Source organism: Pelmatolapia mariae, linkage group LG10_11 (genome assembly GCF_036321145.2).
Source record: "Pelmatolapia mariae isolate MD_Pm_ZW linkage group LG10_11, Pm_UMD_F_2, whole genome shotgun sequence".
Taxonomy (NCBI): domain Eukaryota; kingdom Metazoa; phylum Chordata; class Actinopteri; order Cichliformes; family Cichlidae; genus Pelmatolapia; species Pelmatolapia mariae.
Genome location: NC_086236.1, coordinates 32,703,502 through 32,720,652, shown reverse-complemented (window position 1 = coordinate 32,720,652; position 17,151 = coordinate 32,703,502). Strand labels below are relative to the sequence as shown.

Here is a 17,151-nt window from a genome sequence, read left to right as displayed (position 1 = left end):
TGCCTTCAGATAAGTTTATTTAAGTATATTTCATATCTCCTTTTATGTTGGCACACCACAACAGCTTGTCCAAGCACAATGAGTCAGCAACATGGGGCGAAAGGTTTCCAATGTTCCTCTTGGTACCTGAATAAAAACAAGAGTGGCACTAAGTGGCCCAGGTCTGAATGAGAGAAAGCCACCTGTACGGCAGATTGATGAAGGTAGCAATTTTCTATATTCTACTTTTCAAAAGGTCTTTAGGCATGTATATACACAAAGCTAAAAGAAGGTGCATCTTTCTTAGACATATATCCACAAATGGGAGCTGCATGATGCTACAAGTTGACAGTAATAAGCACATTTTTCTGTACTGTGAAAGTTCATTGAAGGTATAGTTACCTGGTTGGCTTTGCGTTAATAAATTCTCCATGCTCCAAAAGCTTTGCATCCACACCAACTTCCAACTGCTCAGCACTCTCTGTGCAAACAATCTGGTTGGAGAGATATGACATTTAGTCTCAATCACTGGTAATGGGTGCATTACCACAGTATCACACTCTCACATGCATGCACAATAAACTAATGATACACGTTTTACTGTTGCCAGGAAACGGACTCTGGGGTTTACACCTGCCTGGCTAGCAGCTCCAGCGGAGAGACGAGTTGGAGTGGAGTGCTCACAGTCAAAGGTAAATTGTCTCTGTGTGATTTAAATACATGCAAATGGAAGCTCTATGAAGTGGCTGCATATAACACAGAGATGCTCCATGTGACGAGAAAGAAAATGTCTATGTATATGCAGTGCTGTTTAAAAATAGTAATGCTGATTGTCACTTGTTAAATGTCTCCTTATTAAATGTGGGTAACTTAAAATTCATCAGCTGTGACTGAGTGTAGGATGTGTGACTTCACTGTAAAAAGCCAGAGTGTAGGTAGTGTTCCTCATGTCTGTGTAATTGCTTAAATGAAACAAGTAGCTGGGTCTAATTAAAGCACTTAGCCCCTGCTGTTCCTGAGCCAACTGCAAATCTAAATGTCAGTAATTGTATGCATGTGAATCCTGGGGTGATGAGAAAGGGCAAGAGAGGTAAAGCAAAGGTGAGAATATGCTGATGACCAAATTTGGGGTGCAAATGTGAGATATCATCTGTCTTAAAACACCCCATTTATTTAAGTGCTTTGTGTGGCTCTGCCCTTTTTTACTTTCTCTGCAGTGGAGCAGGCATTGGCACATACAATATTTCAAGCAGTAAAAGATTTGTTTATATGACATTAAATGAAGCCTTTAACGACTTAACAAGCTACTCTGATAACACCTAAGTCTGTTATTTGACTATTAGTGTCAGAACAGTTGGCTCGGGTCTAACAGCAAAATCACAAAGTCTGTTAGAAGTGAGGAGCTCCACCTGCGGCGATGAGGATGCTAATGCTCAGTCAACATTAGCGGGACTACAGAGAGGACGTAATGAAACAGTAGCACTAAAGCCGGCTGTTATAATTAAATGTGCACTATTCTCTTCCACCTTTCCTGCTACTCCTCCTTCTTCCTGTTTGCTTCCCTTTCCATTCAGAGAGTGCAGACGTGTCGGTAGCTCAGGCCACTGAGCCCTTCCAGCTACCGGGCCCGCCACATAAGCCCATAGTCACGGATGTGTCCAAGAACAGTGTCTCTCTGACCTGGCAACCCAATGCCCATGAGGGAGGAGCTGCTGTCACCTCCTACATCATCGAGGCCTTCAGGTAAGTTGACATTGCTATGTTAATCCAGAGCTCTTCATTTCTCTTATACTTTTTGCACTTCTCACCTGTGGTTGCGTGTCAGGATGTAGAGTGGGTTATCTACCAATCAGAAGGTTGGTGGTTTGATACCTGGCTCTGTATAGCGAAGTATACTTGTGCAAGATACTAAATCTCAAGTAGGCCCCGATGCATCAATCAGTGGGTGTGTGAATTTCAGAAAAGAGCGTTTTTATCATTGTGTTTGTGTGAATGAAGTTTGAAATTAAAAAATGCTTTGAGTGCTCAGTTAGAGTAGAAAAGTGCTATATAAGTACAAGTCCATTTACATTTGTCTTCTTTATTTAACAGTTTTAGGGTTTTTTCTGCAGAAGCCGTGCTCCTTTTGGAACCAAGAAATACTAAATACTAGCCACAGTTTCTTTAATGTGACTCCAACTTAAACTGAGTAATAATCTGGAAATAATAATATTATTAATTTGATGACAAGTTGCTGATAAGTCGCTAAAAACCACCTTGATTAACAACCTAAAATAATATTGTCTTTTCTCTTGTGGCTTATCTAAATCTGAGTGGACCTCCACAGAACCCTACAGGTATCTTCACCTGAGCAGAGGTCAGCCTTGGATTAATTAGACCCAGAATAGATTTAGCTAAACAGGACGGGTGGTTCGGAAGGAAGCCTCTAGATGAAGATAGGCGAATGAAATATGTCCTTCCAATTTGATAAAGATGGGGACACCGGCAGCGCTTAATCAGATCCAGATGACCACTGTGTCCCATGGCAACGCCTGAAAATTTCAGAATAAAGCAAACGGATTTTCTCTAAAGCAGCTGGAGGGGACCACTGGGATGTTTACAATAACATTTCTTTGCCTGAGGTCCTAAGGCTTGTTTGTAGGAGCACTAGTATGTCTGTTTATGCCATATGTGGTATGTAATAGGGTTTATTTAATGCACAAAGGTACACTTTCCATTTTCCTGCTGATGCTGTATCGATTTTGTCTTCTGTACACCTGTGTGAACTCTCTTCCACCATAAAGTTGCCTTAAATCCAGTACTCAGGGTGTTGTTCCCAGACACACACACACACACACGTGTGTGTATTCATATCCTTGTGGGGACATCTCATTGACATAATGCTTTCCCTAGCTGCTTACCCTAACCCTAACCATAAAAAATGAATTCCTAACCCTAAACCTAACCATAACCCTGAGACTAAAACCACATTTTGAGTCTCAAAAATGCCTTCAAACTTGTGAGGACTGGGATTTTGGTCTCTGTAAGGGCTGTTGGTCCCCACAAGTATAGTAAACTTCCAATGTTTGGTCCCCACAAAGATATGAATACACACACACACACACACACACAAACACACAGTATTCTCAAGCCACTTCCCCGTTGGTCTAATTGTTAGAATTCAGCATAAAGGTAGTTCATGGTTGAGGAGGCCTTTGTGACTGCCTCTCTGCCAAGGTGATGGTAAATTCACAGAGGAACAGAGAAAGGCAGCAGGAGGAGGAATTGTGGTTGGCGGTGGTGGAATAATGCATCTGTCTGGGGCAGTGCCACAAGGCCAACAACATGCCCTCATTTTATGTCAGCAGCTGTGCCTTCTTGCAATCCCAATTACATTATTCATCAGGACAACAAATAGTATCACTGGGAGAAGATCTCTCAAGCACAAAGTTGTGTGAGCTGCAAAACTTCAGCTTACATCTGCTATTGTTTCATAAATAATATCAGCACCTCGAGGCGACTGTTGTTGTGAGTTGGCGCTATATAAATAAAATTGAATTGAATATTAGAGGAAACCAAAAATAGATCATGCTCTTGCCCAGAGAGCTTCCCATGCATTGATTAATTATGAGGTTGCACATCAAGTCAGTATTACAAAGCAGCTTGAAGCTGCTTGTCACTCTGCCTTCTTGTTGATAAGCCCTACATTTTTGCTGTTTTGGTTTCAAACATATTATGAGGAGATTTACAATATGACTGAGTAATGTGAATTACTCACGGTAACATTAAAAAGCATGTTATAGAAGATATAGAAATTGTTCATATAGTGAAAATAATATGAAGGTTAAGCTACTGTTAGCCACTGTCTAAGATGGTGGAAAATGCTATGCAATACAATAATTAAATCGAATATTAGTCATCAGTTTACAGCAGTTGTTTATTTTACCTATTGTTGTAGTTCAGTTCATACTGTGGGAGAAATATGGGAATAATGTGTTTTTCCTTTAGTTGATATTTTCTTAATTAGTGAAAAAAAAAACCTACTGTAAAAATTAGAGACTGATCATTTCTTTGTAAGTGAGCAAACTCAGTGTGAGCAAGTAAGTGGAACAAGTGGGTTAAAAATCCCTTTTTAATTGATGATTGATTTTATTAATGATTTACTTTTGTTTTCTTAATCTTTTGGTTAGACCCTGGTGGTCTTTATTCCCTGGATAATTGTCAACAAAGCAGAAAATAATCATCAGATGAATTAGGTTGCAGAATAATCTTTAGTTGCAGCCTTTTCAAAAAAATTATTAGCACTTTAACCCCTGCTTACATTAATGCATGGATAACTGGACGGGCACTAAGAGAGTGTATCATCTGCCAAGGTCTCTGACGTATTTCACAAGTTCGCGAGAATCTTCACATCAGTGTCATGAGATTCATCATTTTCTCTGCTCCACTTTTCAGGTGGAGCTTTCATTCAATTCAGTTTGGAAATTTTGGAGTAATCATGCTGAGAGACAAAGAGCAGTAGGCACATCCAAGCTAATTATACTATAGGAGGATTCAGGAGACAGACACTATCTCTACTTTTAAGATTAAGCTCCACACTTTCCTTTTTGCTAAAGCATACAGTTAGGGCTGGATCAGGTGACCCTGAATACTCCCTTAGTTATGCTGCAATAGGTGTAGGCTGCTGGGGGATTCCATGATGCGTATTTCTCCTTTAGTCACTATGTGTTTATACACCTCTCCGCATGCAATCATTGTTGTTATTAGTCTCTGTCTCTCTTCCACAGCATGTCTTTTGTCCTGTCTTCCTTGACTCTCCCTATCCCGTCGCAGTAGATGGCCCCGCCCCTCCCTGAGCCTGCTTCTGCTGGAGGTTTCTTCCTGTTAAAAGGGAGTTTTTCCTTCCCACTGTCGCCAAAGCGCTTGCTCATAGGGGGTCATATGATTGTTGGGTTTTTCTCTGTATGTATTATTGTAGGGTCTACCTTACGATATATAGCACCTTGAGGCGACTGTTGTGATTTGGAGCTGTCTAAATAAAATTGAATTAAATCACTAGTTATTAGGGATGTTCCTAGTGACTAATTTTGTCGACTTAACGAGGAAAAACATGAGAGTAACTGTGTAGTCAAACTAAGAGACAGATATCAAGTTAGATTTGACAAAGGTTTAATGGATAATGTCAAAAAGTGTCTAAATAAGGAAAATATGGAACCATAAATCACATTCCTCAATCATTAATCACACTTTGCTGCTTAACTTTGTGGCATCTTGTGCATTATGAACATTGCATGTTATACACCAAGCAGACAATGAAGAAGAAGAAAAACACAAAGTTAAATATAACATTTTAGTGTTACTAAAATATGAAAAATTAACTTCCAAAAAACTAATCAATCACAGCTGAAAAGAGTGACGCACTGTGCCATGCATTATGAATGATACACATTGTTATACAGTTCATAACAAGTTTTACCTCAATAAAAGTTCAAATTTAAAACAATAACAAAACAATAAATCATCCATCCCCCCCAAATGACTCAGCTCCTCATCTTATCGCTAATGGAGAGCCCATCCACCCTTCGGAGAAAGCTCATTTCCGCTGCTTGATCTTATTCCTCTGCTTTCAAAATAACTAACAATAATAGGCTTAACAAAAAGATCAGACCTAGATTAATTGGGTTATGGAGGTTTTCTACAACAATACCAGGGCTGTAGCTCTATGGCAGCTGGTCATAGATGGCTGCGTAACATTTGGGACGCAACAATTTATCGACATTGGGCATCATTTAAAATGTTAAGAATAAATGACTAGTACATCTGGTACCAACCATCAACAAAAGCAACAGTTAGTCATCTAGTCAACTAGTCGTGCACATCTCTACTAGGTAGTTTGAGTACATTTTCTTGATTATAATAATATACTGCCACTAAATATCGCACTGCTTATCTGACTTTTTTTCATCTTCTGTGCTTTTACAGCCAATCAGCAGGGAGCACATGGCAGACTGTAGCTGACATGGTTAAAATGGAGACACACACCATCACCGGCCTTCTTCCCAACACCGTCTACCTGTTCATCGTCCGTGCTGTCAACACCTACGGCCTGAGTGACCCAAGCCCCATCTCTGAGCCCGTCAGAACACAAGGTCAGCCTGCACCCCCCTTTCACCAAATACAGCAAGACTCACACCTGGAGTTGTTAGAAACAGTGACTGCGTGTTATTGCGCTGACAGCATCACTCTATGTGTGTGTTTTCCCTCAGATGTGAGCCCTACAGGTCAGGGAGTGGACCACAAGCAAGTGCAGAGGGAGCTGGGAGAGGTAGCTGTTCAGCTTCAGGACCCCGTGATGCTAACAGCAGCTTCCATTAGAGTATCCTGGAACGTGAGTGGCACATATTTCCCTGCTATTTGGGGAACAAGTATTCATTTGGGGTTAGCAAAGAGAGAAAAATAATCTTCCATTTCCTCTCCATCTCACTGTTCCGTCATCTTCACTCATCTTCCCCCAATGCGGACCTCAATTTTTTCCAGGTCGACCGTCAGTCTCAGTACGTCCAGGGCTACCGTCTGTCCTACCGGCCCAGCGGGGGAATGTGGCTCCTCCAGGACATCAATTCCCCCTCGGAGCGCAGCACCGTCCTCACCGGCTTGCTCAAAGGAACCGAGTACGAAATAAAGATCCGTCCCTACTTTGATGAATTCCAGGGCAAAGATAGCAGAACGTTGCTACTCCGGACCCCAGAAGAAGGTAATAAGTCTGGTAAATGAAGAAACAAGTCTGTAATCAAGAAATCTTCAAAGAAAAGTGTTTCTAATAAACTGGGCTTGGTTTTCTTTGACACTGCAGGGCCTGTACGGCATTTTCATTAGCCTGTATGACACCACATGAATCTCCGTTGTGTTATCTAATTTTGAGGTTAATTTTATATCCTCTGGAATTTAAGTTCATCTATACTGATCCCTGTTTTCATTAAATTTGTGTGCTGCAGTTTTGGCAGCCAGGGGTTTATATTGGTTGATCCAAACTCCAGAGTAAAACACAAGGAAGTGCCATGAGCACTTATGGATTGACCTGCCTGAATAAGGAACATCATTAGCTTAAATAGTCATGTTTCTTCTCTTTTATTACTTTATGTATTTGTTAATAATGACTGAACTATAAATATGTGAAGGGGTTAGGAGCACACAAGTGTTATTTTTTCCCACTCCTTTTCAAGCGCAGGTTGTATTTCCGTCCTGTATATATGCTCTATTTTGTATACATATACATATGTATTAGGGGTGGGTTTTGATTATCGATTTATCGATTAAAATCGATTCTAGCTTGGATAACGTGATATCGATTCATTAAAATCCTGAATCTATTTTTTTTAGTATAAATTTACTTTGCCCGAAACGCCAGAATCTCAGGTTAAACCTCACAAAATTTCAACAACCACCAAACAGCTAAAACAGTAAATGAGAGCAGGTACACGGATTCCGCACAAAGACATAAAAACAAAGCACGGACCCGCCAACGGATCAGAATCAGTGAGATGTCGCCTTTCTCACCCGATGGCACGGACACGGTCGGGGCTGAAAGCCGACAGCTCACTGATTCTGATGTTTCGGCGGGTCCGCGCTTTGTGTTTCCGCCCTTTTTGCACTAGATTCTGAAGCTGCAGGTTTTATCTCTCTCCAAACTATTTGACTGAACCAGCAGCAAAAGAAGATCCAAACTACGCTTCACATAAACATGGTCATGAATTCCCTCTTACTTTTGCTGTTTTGCTGCCACCACGATAAAATCACATTTCATGCACAGCTCTCTCTCTCTCTCTCTCTGTACTTCAAGAACAGTTTCCCGTCTAAAAATCTGTTTTCTGCATTATTCGCTTGCTTATTACGCACAAGTCTACAGCTGTTTACAGCGCTGTTGGCTGCTGTTTTTTTTCCTTTTACTTAATTCCGAAAAGAAAACCTCATTTCTGCTTTTCAATAGGCTACTGAACAAATTTAAACTTTTTAAAATTATGCAAAATTGCAAAACGCTTAGCTGTGTCTCTAATAAAACCTCTGTAACTTTGCTCTGCTTCACTTCAGCAGCATCAGGTAGTGTTCATATGTTGATTAATGGTTTTCTTTTGTTTTTGATCTACTGCAGAATATTTTTATAAAATCCCAGGCCAGGAAGGTCGCCTTCATGTTTTTCTGTGTGTTATCCTCAGCTACTTTGACACAAAGGCATCTGCTGTGATGCTTACACCTTTGATAAAGTCTCGCAAGTGTCAGCTTTCTTTTTATAGATATAAAAATATGAAAATGTACTGTTGCATGATGTGAATTATAATATTTCTGACTTTCAAATCGAATTGAATCGAATTGTGGATCGAATCGATTTGGGACCTTGTGAATCGGAATCGAATCGATTCTAGAAATCAGTGATGATACCCAGCCCTAATATGTATATGTATCTATATGGGCGTATGTTCATAATTTACTGCGCTCAACTACTCTGCTCATCTTGATGAAATGAGATAAATGTTCCTCCCACCTCTCACAGTACCCAGTGCCCCTCCCAGAGCTGTTACAGTGTCAACAGTGAAGCTCGGCAACAGCTCCAGCATCAGTGTCTCCTGGGAGCCGCCACGCAGTGACACGCAAAATGGCATCATCCAGGAGTACAGGGTAAACAAACCTCAGCCTAGTCAAGTCACATGTCTCACACTCAAAGTGCCTTGAAGTGACTGCTGTGATTTAGTGCTATAGAAATAAATAAAATTGAACTGAATTGAATTAAATAAAGCTATAAGTGGGGGCAGCACTGTGACTGCCCAGGAGCACCTCTGCAATGTGTAGTAACCACTCTCCATTCGCTGCCCAGACACTTCACACAAGAAAACATCATAGCTGACAGTTAAGTAGTGCCTTACACACAAAATGTGTACTCACTGATCCAAATGTTAAGACGGTTCTCTTATGAAATCACTGCTAATCCCATAAGATATAGATATAAAGGAAACACCGGGTAATTGGTGGATTGTGAGTATGATGTTTTCTTCAGTCAGGGTAAATGGGAAAAGAAAACTTTACATATAGAAGCTCGAATGTGGTACAGGAAAAATATTTGACTCTGATGTAGTTTTAAGCAAAAAAGGACAGTAGTTAACTAGTTTATCTTTGAATTAAAATGTGAAGTATTTAAAAAAAAGTTAATGGCAAATTTTTCTGTATGCAAACAGGTTTGGTGCATGAGCACTGGTGGTGACAACCAGACCCGATACTACAGTAACAAGACAGTGGATGGAAACACGTTGTCCACGTTGCTGAAGGGCCTGATGCCCGGAGTGCTTTACCAAGTGGAGGTGGCAGCAGTGACTAGCGCTGGGATTGGCACTCGCAGTCAGCCAGTGCCCGTCCTCATCAGTGAGTCCACAAAAATAATGAGAATAAAAAGTGGGCCAAGGTGCGAAAGTAGATGAATAAGTAGACACTAATCCCAGAGGACGTAGGAAAATATTGAAGTCCATAGTGCGGCTCCAGCAATCACATACCTAAAACATCCAAAAACTTGTTATTAGAAGTTATTGGAAGATGCTAATTAATGTTACATCTCAGGTTATGTCATCATCACCTGCATCAGGTTTATTCAGGAAAGAGGTAATTATGTCCACGGTTAATAGTTTAGTTTAGTTTCACTTTATTAAAGACACACACGGTTTACTGATTGCTGTTTTTTGGAGTATGAAAACTAAACAAACCAGCCAAAAATAAAATGGTTCAATAATCTTTTGTCTTGTTTTTCTCCCGTAGAGCTGCCAGCTGAACAGCCCTCATTAGCAGGTGGAAGCGGAGGCAGTGGTGACAAGACCAATGGTGGTGAGGAGAGCAGCGTGAGTCTAGCTGAACAGATTACAGATGTGGTCAAGCAGCCGGCGTTCATCGCAGGCATTGGAGGAGCCTGCTGGGTCATCCTGATGGGTTTCAGTGTCTGGATCTACTGCCGCCGCAAGAAGAGGAAGGAGCTGAGCCACTACACGGCCTCCTTCGCCTACACACCAGCAGGTAAGGATGAAGGATGATGAAGATGACCTGAAGCTGGGATGATACTTGTGAAGGAAGTTGAATCCAGAATGCTGCCATTGGCATATTTACAGCCAAATAAAAGGAAAAACTTACAAATAGTTTCAGTGTAATTCCCCCCTAGGCTAAATTTGGGCTTGAATACTTAATAATCTTTATATACCTACTATTTAGGTTTTGTTCTCTGTACTGCAATAGTATAAGCTTTAATACATGACTATAGGTTTATGTATGAACTCACATAATTTTGAGTCTAAACAAAAAATAAAAACATAGATGCACTTATTTGTGCTTTTTTGGTGGACATGAGAACAGCTGACTCTACATTATTAGAATAGGATATAGACTGAAGGATACTGTAAGAAGGACAACAGAATAATTCGTTTGTGAGTCCCTGTTCCTCTTCTCATCACACTCTTCCTCTTGCAGTCGGTTTCCCTCATGGAGAAGGACCGGGACTAAATGGAAGGTAACTGGTTTATATCCTACTAGTGCTGTTTCTGTGTGAACTAGTAGGATAGGGTCGCTAAGCAAAGACATACAGACATTTCTAGAATTATATCTCTGAACTTTGTGATATTTTATTATGTGAATCTTTTTAAATTCACACTACATTTCTCAGTGCATGCATGCAGCTTTTTCTCTGCCACTTAATTCCATCTGGACAGTTATACTTGATGTTGTACTGCCCTACTACGACTTCAGCTAATGCCAGAGTGTCTCTGTAGGCAAGGAGTGCTTGGGGGCAACATGGGCAACTACCCATGGCTGGCAGACTCTTGGCCCACCACCAACTTGGTTCACAATGGCAAAGAGGCCGTCAACTGCTGCCCGGCCAATCCCGACACAGCTGAGAGATACTACAACGGTAGGAATGTCTGTTTTTGTGATGCTGTGTTTACAACAAGCAGGAGCTTTGCTAAATCCTACCTCCGTCCCTGTGTAGAAGCTGGCATCTCCAACTACCTGAATCAGACTGAGAAGTACAGCATGGGAGGCTCCACCGAAGGTCCCATCTACAGCACGATTGACGCCACCAGCGAGGACCTGCACAGTTTCACCTATGCCCAGCACAACTCCACCACTCCTTACGCTTCCACCTCCATCATGCCTTTCACCAACCAGACACAAGTTCCACCCCACGGCGGTGAGCAGCAAGACGACGGCCACTGGATTACCCAGCCCGGTCCATCTGGAGCTCAGTACGCCCAGCTGGACCGCTGCAGTGGTGAGGAAGGATTTCAGTTCTGTGAATTTGAAATACACATCTCTGTCTCCTGTCGCTTTGATTACTTAGAGGAAATAAGAAAGAAACAGTCAAATGTAAACCCAAAATATGCCAAAAATATGGCTTTAGATTCCAGTGTTTCCTTACTTTCCTTCCTTACCTTCCTTCCTTTTACATGGATATTTTGTCATCATTTATTCAAGGAGGAGGAGCTTTATTTGTCATTCGCATCACATGTTAAGATAAGATAAGATAAGATGACCTTTATTAGTCCCACACGTGGGAAATTTGTTTTGTCACAGCAGGAAGTGGACAGTGCAAAAGTTATGAAGGACAATTAGAATAAAATAAAATAAGAATAAATACAGTACACAACTGTACAGAATAGAATAAAAATAGAATACTATATACAGTAGAATAAAATAGAATAAAATATACAATAGGATAAAAATAGAATACAAATGCTATATACAACAGAGTGATATGAAATCAGCTCCAGCTTATCCGGGGGAACGCCTTGGTGTTCCCCCGGATAAGCTGGAGGAGGTGGCTGGGGAGAGGGAGGTCTGGGCTTCTCTGCTTAGGCTGCTGCCCCCGCGACCCGGCCCCGAATAAAGTGGATGAAGATGGATGAAGATGGATGGATGGATTATTGATATTAGATTTGAAACAGTCTGCAACTGCCTTCAGAATCGCTTCAGATTTTAGATTGTTCTGCTTTTCTAATGAAAAATACTAATCAGAAAATAGTGTTTTTGTCCTTTGTGGGCTATGTAAAAGCTTGTTTGTGGACTTGAATACAGAGAGGCAGGAGCAAATTGAAAATGAGCATTTAATTCTGAAAGTCCAAAATACACAGAACCAAGGTGAGCAGGGGAATCAAAAGCTAACAGAATCACAAGGAGAAATAGAATAGCTGGGAAACTCGAAGCAGGGAGGCACAAAGCAAGGGTACACACAGCTGTGAAGGATGAGGGACAATGCAACAATGAACAGAGGAAGACAGAAACAACACACACACTCACAGAATAACAAGGGGAGAGATAACAGGTGGGATGCAACAACAGACATAACGAGATGACGAAGAAAACTTGAGACACGGAGAACAACCATTACCAACGTAAAACAGGAAGACACATCAAAATGGGGATGAAGCTGAATCTGGGCAAGAAAGTAAGAGTGGACTTGGGTAACAATGAAAGACAAAGGAACACAAAAACAAGACCGAAAGAGAGCAATCGTTCTATCTGCAAACGTGATAGATCGAAAAGTGATAAAAATTTGTAGGGGTGTAAAGTGGGCTTGTGCTAACAATCCATGAAAAGTTGCCTTACGTCCACCAATGGTCCATCACAGTCAACTTTATTTATCTGTTTATTTGGATATATTGGTTGAAAATTGACAAAAAGCATGTAGTGATGTCACTCTTACATTTCACACCTGCCTTTTTTGCAAACTTCATAAGAAAACAAAATGAAAATGTACAAAATACAAAACTACTCCCTTAGAGAGTGAACTGAGGTTTGTGCTCTCCTTGTTTTTAATATTTATTCGTGGAAGCAGTTTGGCCGACATGCACTCAGTCGTGCTACAAATCCCACTTTGCTGCCTCCGTGTTGCTATTTGTGAGCCACAGGCCTGCTGGGGTATGTGTCAAAATACGGTCATTACGAATCAGCTCATTGTGCCAGAACCTCCCCTTCAATTGAATCGCTGCATTTATTTATTTATGTCATTTTTTTAGGTAAGCCCAAGCAGAAGGTGATGGGTAAGGCTGTAAAGACCCCATCTCTGACCTGGATGGAGTCCTTGCCCCCGCCTCCGCCCATAGAAGAGCTGAAGCAGTGTGAGCAAGATGACGAACTTCCAGAGAACATGGACCTAGGGTGAGTCACAGTCCTGCCTCCTCAGATGCACATCTCTCTGAATTAGTATGACACTGTTGTATCATCACTTAGACTTAGTGTCACCTCTAACAGCTGCATTAAGTATAAAAGCCAGCATTGCTCTTAAGGCCCTGCCCTTAACAACTCAATTATCTCAGCCTTGGTCAACTCCTTGAGTGATTTAGCTGTTTTCCCCACCCATGAAACGCAATTAGCAATGTTGACCCTTACCACTTGCACTCTGCAGCCTCATAGCAAAACTCATAGCTTCAGTACCACTCAATGGGAAGCTTAGCCTCCTGCAGTTTTGCCGTTGGCGAGGCCTCCTAACTTGAAAGAACATCATTAATCTTTAAATAGCCTCTTAGCTAGTTGGATTTGAAGGTATCACTGAGTAAACAGGCTGTCCTTCGACAATAATTATGCAACACATCGAGGTGTAGAGCCGCACACGGCCTCGCTGAGCTGTAATCTGCTTCACTGTGTATCTAGATCGGATGAGGAATGGTGTCCACCCCTCCCTGAGAGGACATACCTGATGGAAGGCTGCGAGGACAGACCTTCGCCCCCTCAGAGGAACAACGCTTCCTCTCCAGCCACCTCCTACAGTCACCAGTCAACCGCCACGCTCACTCCGTCACCGCACGAGGAGCCCCAAGCCCACCATGACCTCCCCCGTCAGAACCAATCAAACAGCCAGCAGTTGTCACGGTACGTACTTACTGTATTTTCTAAAGGTTGTGTCCATTTGACTGCACTGTGTCAATGTGTTTAAGTTCAGCAAATGTGCTGATGGGGTATCATGTCACATTCTGACTGTTTCGATGGAAGGGGATTTCTCTGCTAATCACAGTCATTTTACTGCTTACTGTTTAGTGCTTCGTTCACTTCTCAGTAGAATTCACAATTACAGATAAGCAGCCTAGCTAAATTGAGTGCTGTTGTCAGATATGACAGACAGAATAAAACGACAAAACCAATAAAATCACATTATTAATCATGCCAAAAATCATGTGTTTAGCTGTATAGTGAACCTCACTCCTAAACATTACAAGATTTAGCTTCTGCTTCAGTTTATTTTTTGCTCCAGTAACATGTTGCCCTCACTTCCCAAAGCAGAAGGTTACCCTGCGGTCCCATGCCAGTTCCCCAGGCACCGAGCCCGCTGCTCACCCAGTCCAACCCCAACCTCTCCGGCCAACAGCATCACAGCTCATCAGAGGTTGGCATGCTGCAGTGCCAGAGTCCTGCCCATCGCTGCCTCCAGAGCCAGGGCCCAGCTCTGAATGAAGACAGCATCAGCACGACCACACCAGGTAAAGTGGCTGACGTGCACACGCATACAGAATACAGAGTAGCAGCCCCCACCCTGGAAGCTGATTTAAAGTTGATTTAGTGTTTGTCATGTGAGTAATCCTTCTGCATCGTCTCCTTGCTATTGATTATTTATCCCTTTTCACCCACAGTGCACAGTCGCTCCTCCCCCGCTGATACAAGTACTCCACCCAACCAAAAATCAAGAGTGAAAAAAAAAGCGTCCAAGACTTCAGCTTACAGAAGAGACATACAAGGAGGTGGGCAGATTCAAATATGTGAATCACAGATACTGTGACTGTCCACAGCTCTGTTAGAAAGGCAAGATGAGAGGCTGGTATTCCTGACTATGGATGGAAATTGTAATCTCAGCTTACAGACTGTAATATGTTTACTGGATAAGCATGATTATTATCACTGGAAATGGAAATAAAAATCTGAAATTGCAGTCTACTGTGAATCCATAACCTTGGAAGGAACAAGAACAAGACCTTTCATCTTAATAAGTGAATAATCATTTCAATTTCCATCAAGAAATCAAGACTGTAAGTCTCTTCACTTTTCTCAATTAGCAAAGAAAACAAAGAGAGAAATAAGAAAAAGCTGTCATTTTTTGGAAACCAAGAAAACTGTTTTTTAACAGAAACCTGACAATGAAAAAAAAAAAAAAGTTCTTTCTTAAAGTTTAAATGCTCTTTCCCTGTATCTCATTTTTTTTAGACCTGCCCCCTCCTCCAGAACCACCCCCAGAAGAGGGCAGGTTACAGGACCCCCAAGGGTGCATGGAGGCCAACTGTGTGACAAACGGCACCCTGTCCTCCCTGGAGAGGACTGAATATAGCATTAATAGCCAGCAGCGAAAAGGCTCAGGACAGAGACACACTGACAGTAAGTGTGTTGTATTTCAGCCATAATGCAGTTTAAGGTTAGACAAATCAAATTTAGGACAGAGAGTGTGGGCTCTCTTGGAAATGTTGTGCTTCTTGCAGAAGAAGAAAGCGGAAGAAAAGGCAGCACTTATGCACTCGGCTGATGAAGCCTCTTCCACATAATGATGCACCATGGCCCACTACTGCACTGCAGTATTACACGGGAGAGTGAAACGGGTCTGTTTGTAACATGTCATTCTTTATAAATGACTTTGCAAAATAACCGTGAAGCCAGCTCTCCTGGCCATTGTCAGAAACAAAAGGCATGGCTCAGAGAATCTAAAAATCCTGCAGTGTGTATCCCTCACAGAATATCATGTGAAAACTCAGTGTTGTTTTTCCATACCCAACTCCAAAAATAAATCTGGGTAAATGTGTGGTTATTGAATTCATTTGGATGGAAATGTATTCAATTCAATTTCAGTTTAATTATATAGCGTCAAATCACAACAACAGTTGCCTCAAGGTGCTTTATATAGTAAGGCAGGGGTGTCCAACTCCAGGCCTCGAAGGCCGGTGTCTTGCAGGTTTTAGGTATTACCCTGGGTCAACACACCTGAATCAAATGACTATGTCATTACCAGGCCTCTGGAGAACTTCAAGACCTGTTGAGGAGGTCATTTAGCCATTTAAATCAGCTGTGTTATATCAAGGACACATCTAAAACCTGCAGGACACCGGCCCTAGGCCTGGAGTTGGACACCCCTGTCCTAAGGTAAAGACCAGTGAAAATAGAGAAAACCCCAACAATCAGATGACCCCCTATCAGCAAGCACTTTGGTACCAGTGGGAAGGAAAAACTCCCATTTACAGGAAGCCTCAAGCAGAACGAGACTCAGGGAGGGGCGGCCATTTGCATTGGCCTTTTGGGGTGAGTGGACAGGACAAAGACACGCTGTGGAAGGGAGCTAAAGATTAATGATTAAATGCAGAGTGGTGAATAAACACATACTGAGTTAAATTTGTGAGTGAAGAAGACACAAACACTCAGTGCATCATGGGAAACCCCCAGCAGTCTGGACCTATTGCAGCGTACAGGGACTTAGGGTCCCTGTACGCCCGTATATAAGCTTTATCAAAAATGGAAGTCTAAAGCTTAATCTTAAAAGCAGAGAGGGTGTATGTCTCTCGAATCCAAACTGGGACTTGGTTCCACGGAGGAAGGGCCTGAAAGCTGAAGGCTCTGCCTGTTATTCTAATTCTGAATACTCTAGAAACCAGCAGTAAACCAGAGGTCTGAGAGTGAAGTGAAGCTGAGAGACAAAACAATAAGATTACGGCCATGTCCACACTAATACGTTTTCGTTTGAAAATGCATCGTTTTCTCTCCGTTTGGCCTTCTGTCCACACTGAGACGGCGTTTATGGTCAAGGAAAACTGAGCTTTTTGAAAACGCTCTCCAAAGTGGATACATTTGAAAACGCCATTTTCGCGTCGCAGTGTGGACAGCGTAACCGCAGGCTTTCGGAAACGATGACGCATTTTAGTCATATTATCCAGTCATGTGACCAATTAAACTAAGATTGCGGAGGGCGTTATACAGCAGTTGTTTTGTTTGCTCTCAATTTTGACAGCCCTATTAAAGATTAATATCAGTTTGTACAAGCTCCAGATAGCTTTTCTTCAAATTCTTTAATTCTCACTCACTTTTGCAACACTTTTGTGTTACTCACAGCAACACCTCCACCTCATTGTTAGTCCATTTAAAAAACTTTTTCTCGACATTTTGCCACGGCGTTTTAAAGAGCCGGAAAGTAAATAAACAGCA

General features: G+C 41.8%; 1 protein-coding gene across 4 annotated transcripts in view; it reads left to right on the top strand.

The window, feature by feature from the left end:
• robo3 (roundabout, axon guidance receptor, homolog 3 (Drosophila)) overlaps positions 1 to 17,151 on the top strand; it is a 158,805-nt gene that overhangs the window by 138,557 nt on the left and 3,097 nt on the right. For 3 of the 4 annotated variants that reach the window (XM_063485607.1, XM_063485605.1, XM_063485608.1), the window contains exons 10-25: positions 590 to 671; positions 1,554 to 1,722; positions 5,941 to 6,107; positions 6,225 to 6,346; positions 6,496 to 6,712; positions 8,507 to 8,631; positions 9,186 to 9,369; positions 9,757 to 10,008; positions 10,456 to 10,495; positions 10,755 to 10,894; positions 10,973 to 11,254; positions 12,999 to 13,140; positions 13,633 to 13,851; positions 14,257 to 14,456; positions 14,607 to 14,714; positions 15,175 to 15,342. In XM_063485607.1, the coding sequence (XP_063341677.1) occupies positions 590 to 671; positions 1,554 to 1,722; positions 5,941 to 6,107; positions 6,225 to 6,346; positions 6,496 to 6,712; positions 8,507 to 8,631; positions 9,186 to 9,369; positions 9,757 to 10,008; positions 10,456 to 10,495; positions 10,755 to 10,894; positions 10,973 to 11,254; positions 12,999 to 13,140; positions 13,633 to 13,851; positions 14,257 to 14,456; positions 14,607 to 14,714; positions 15,175 to 15,342 (2,617 nt within the window). The remainder of the gene's footprint in view (positions 1 to 589; positions 672 to 1,553; positions 1,723 to 5,940; positions 6,108 to 6,224; positions 6,347 to 6,495; positions 6,713 to 8,506; positions 8,632 to 9,185; positions 9,370 to 9,756; positions 10,009 to 10,455; positions 10,496 to 10,754; positions 10,895 to 10,972; positions 11,255 to 12,998; positions 13,141 to 13,632; positions 13,852 to 14,256; positions 14,457 to 14,606; positions 14,715 to 15,174; positions 15,343 to 17,151) is intronic. The other variant, XM_063485606.1, reaches the window with a different exon arrangement.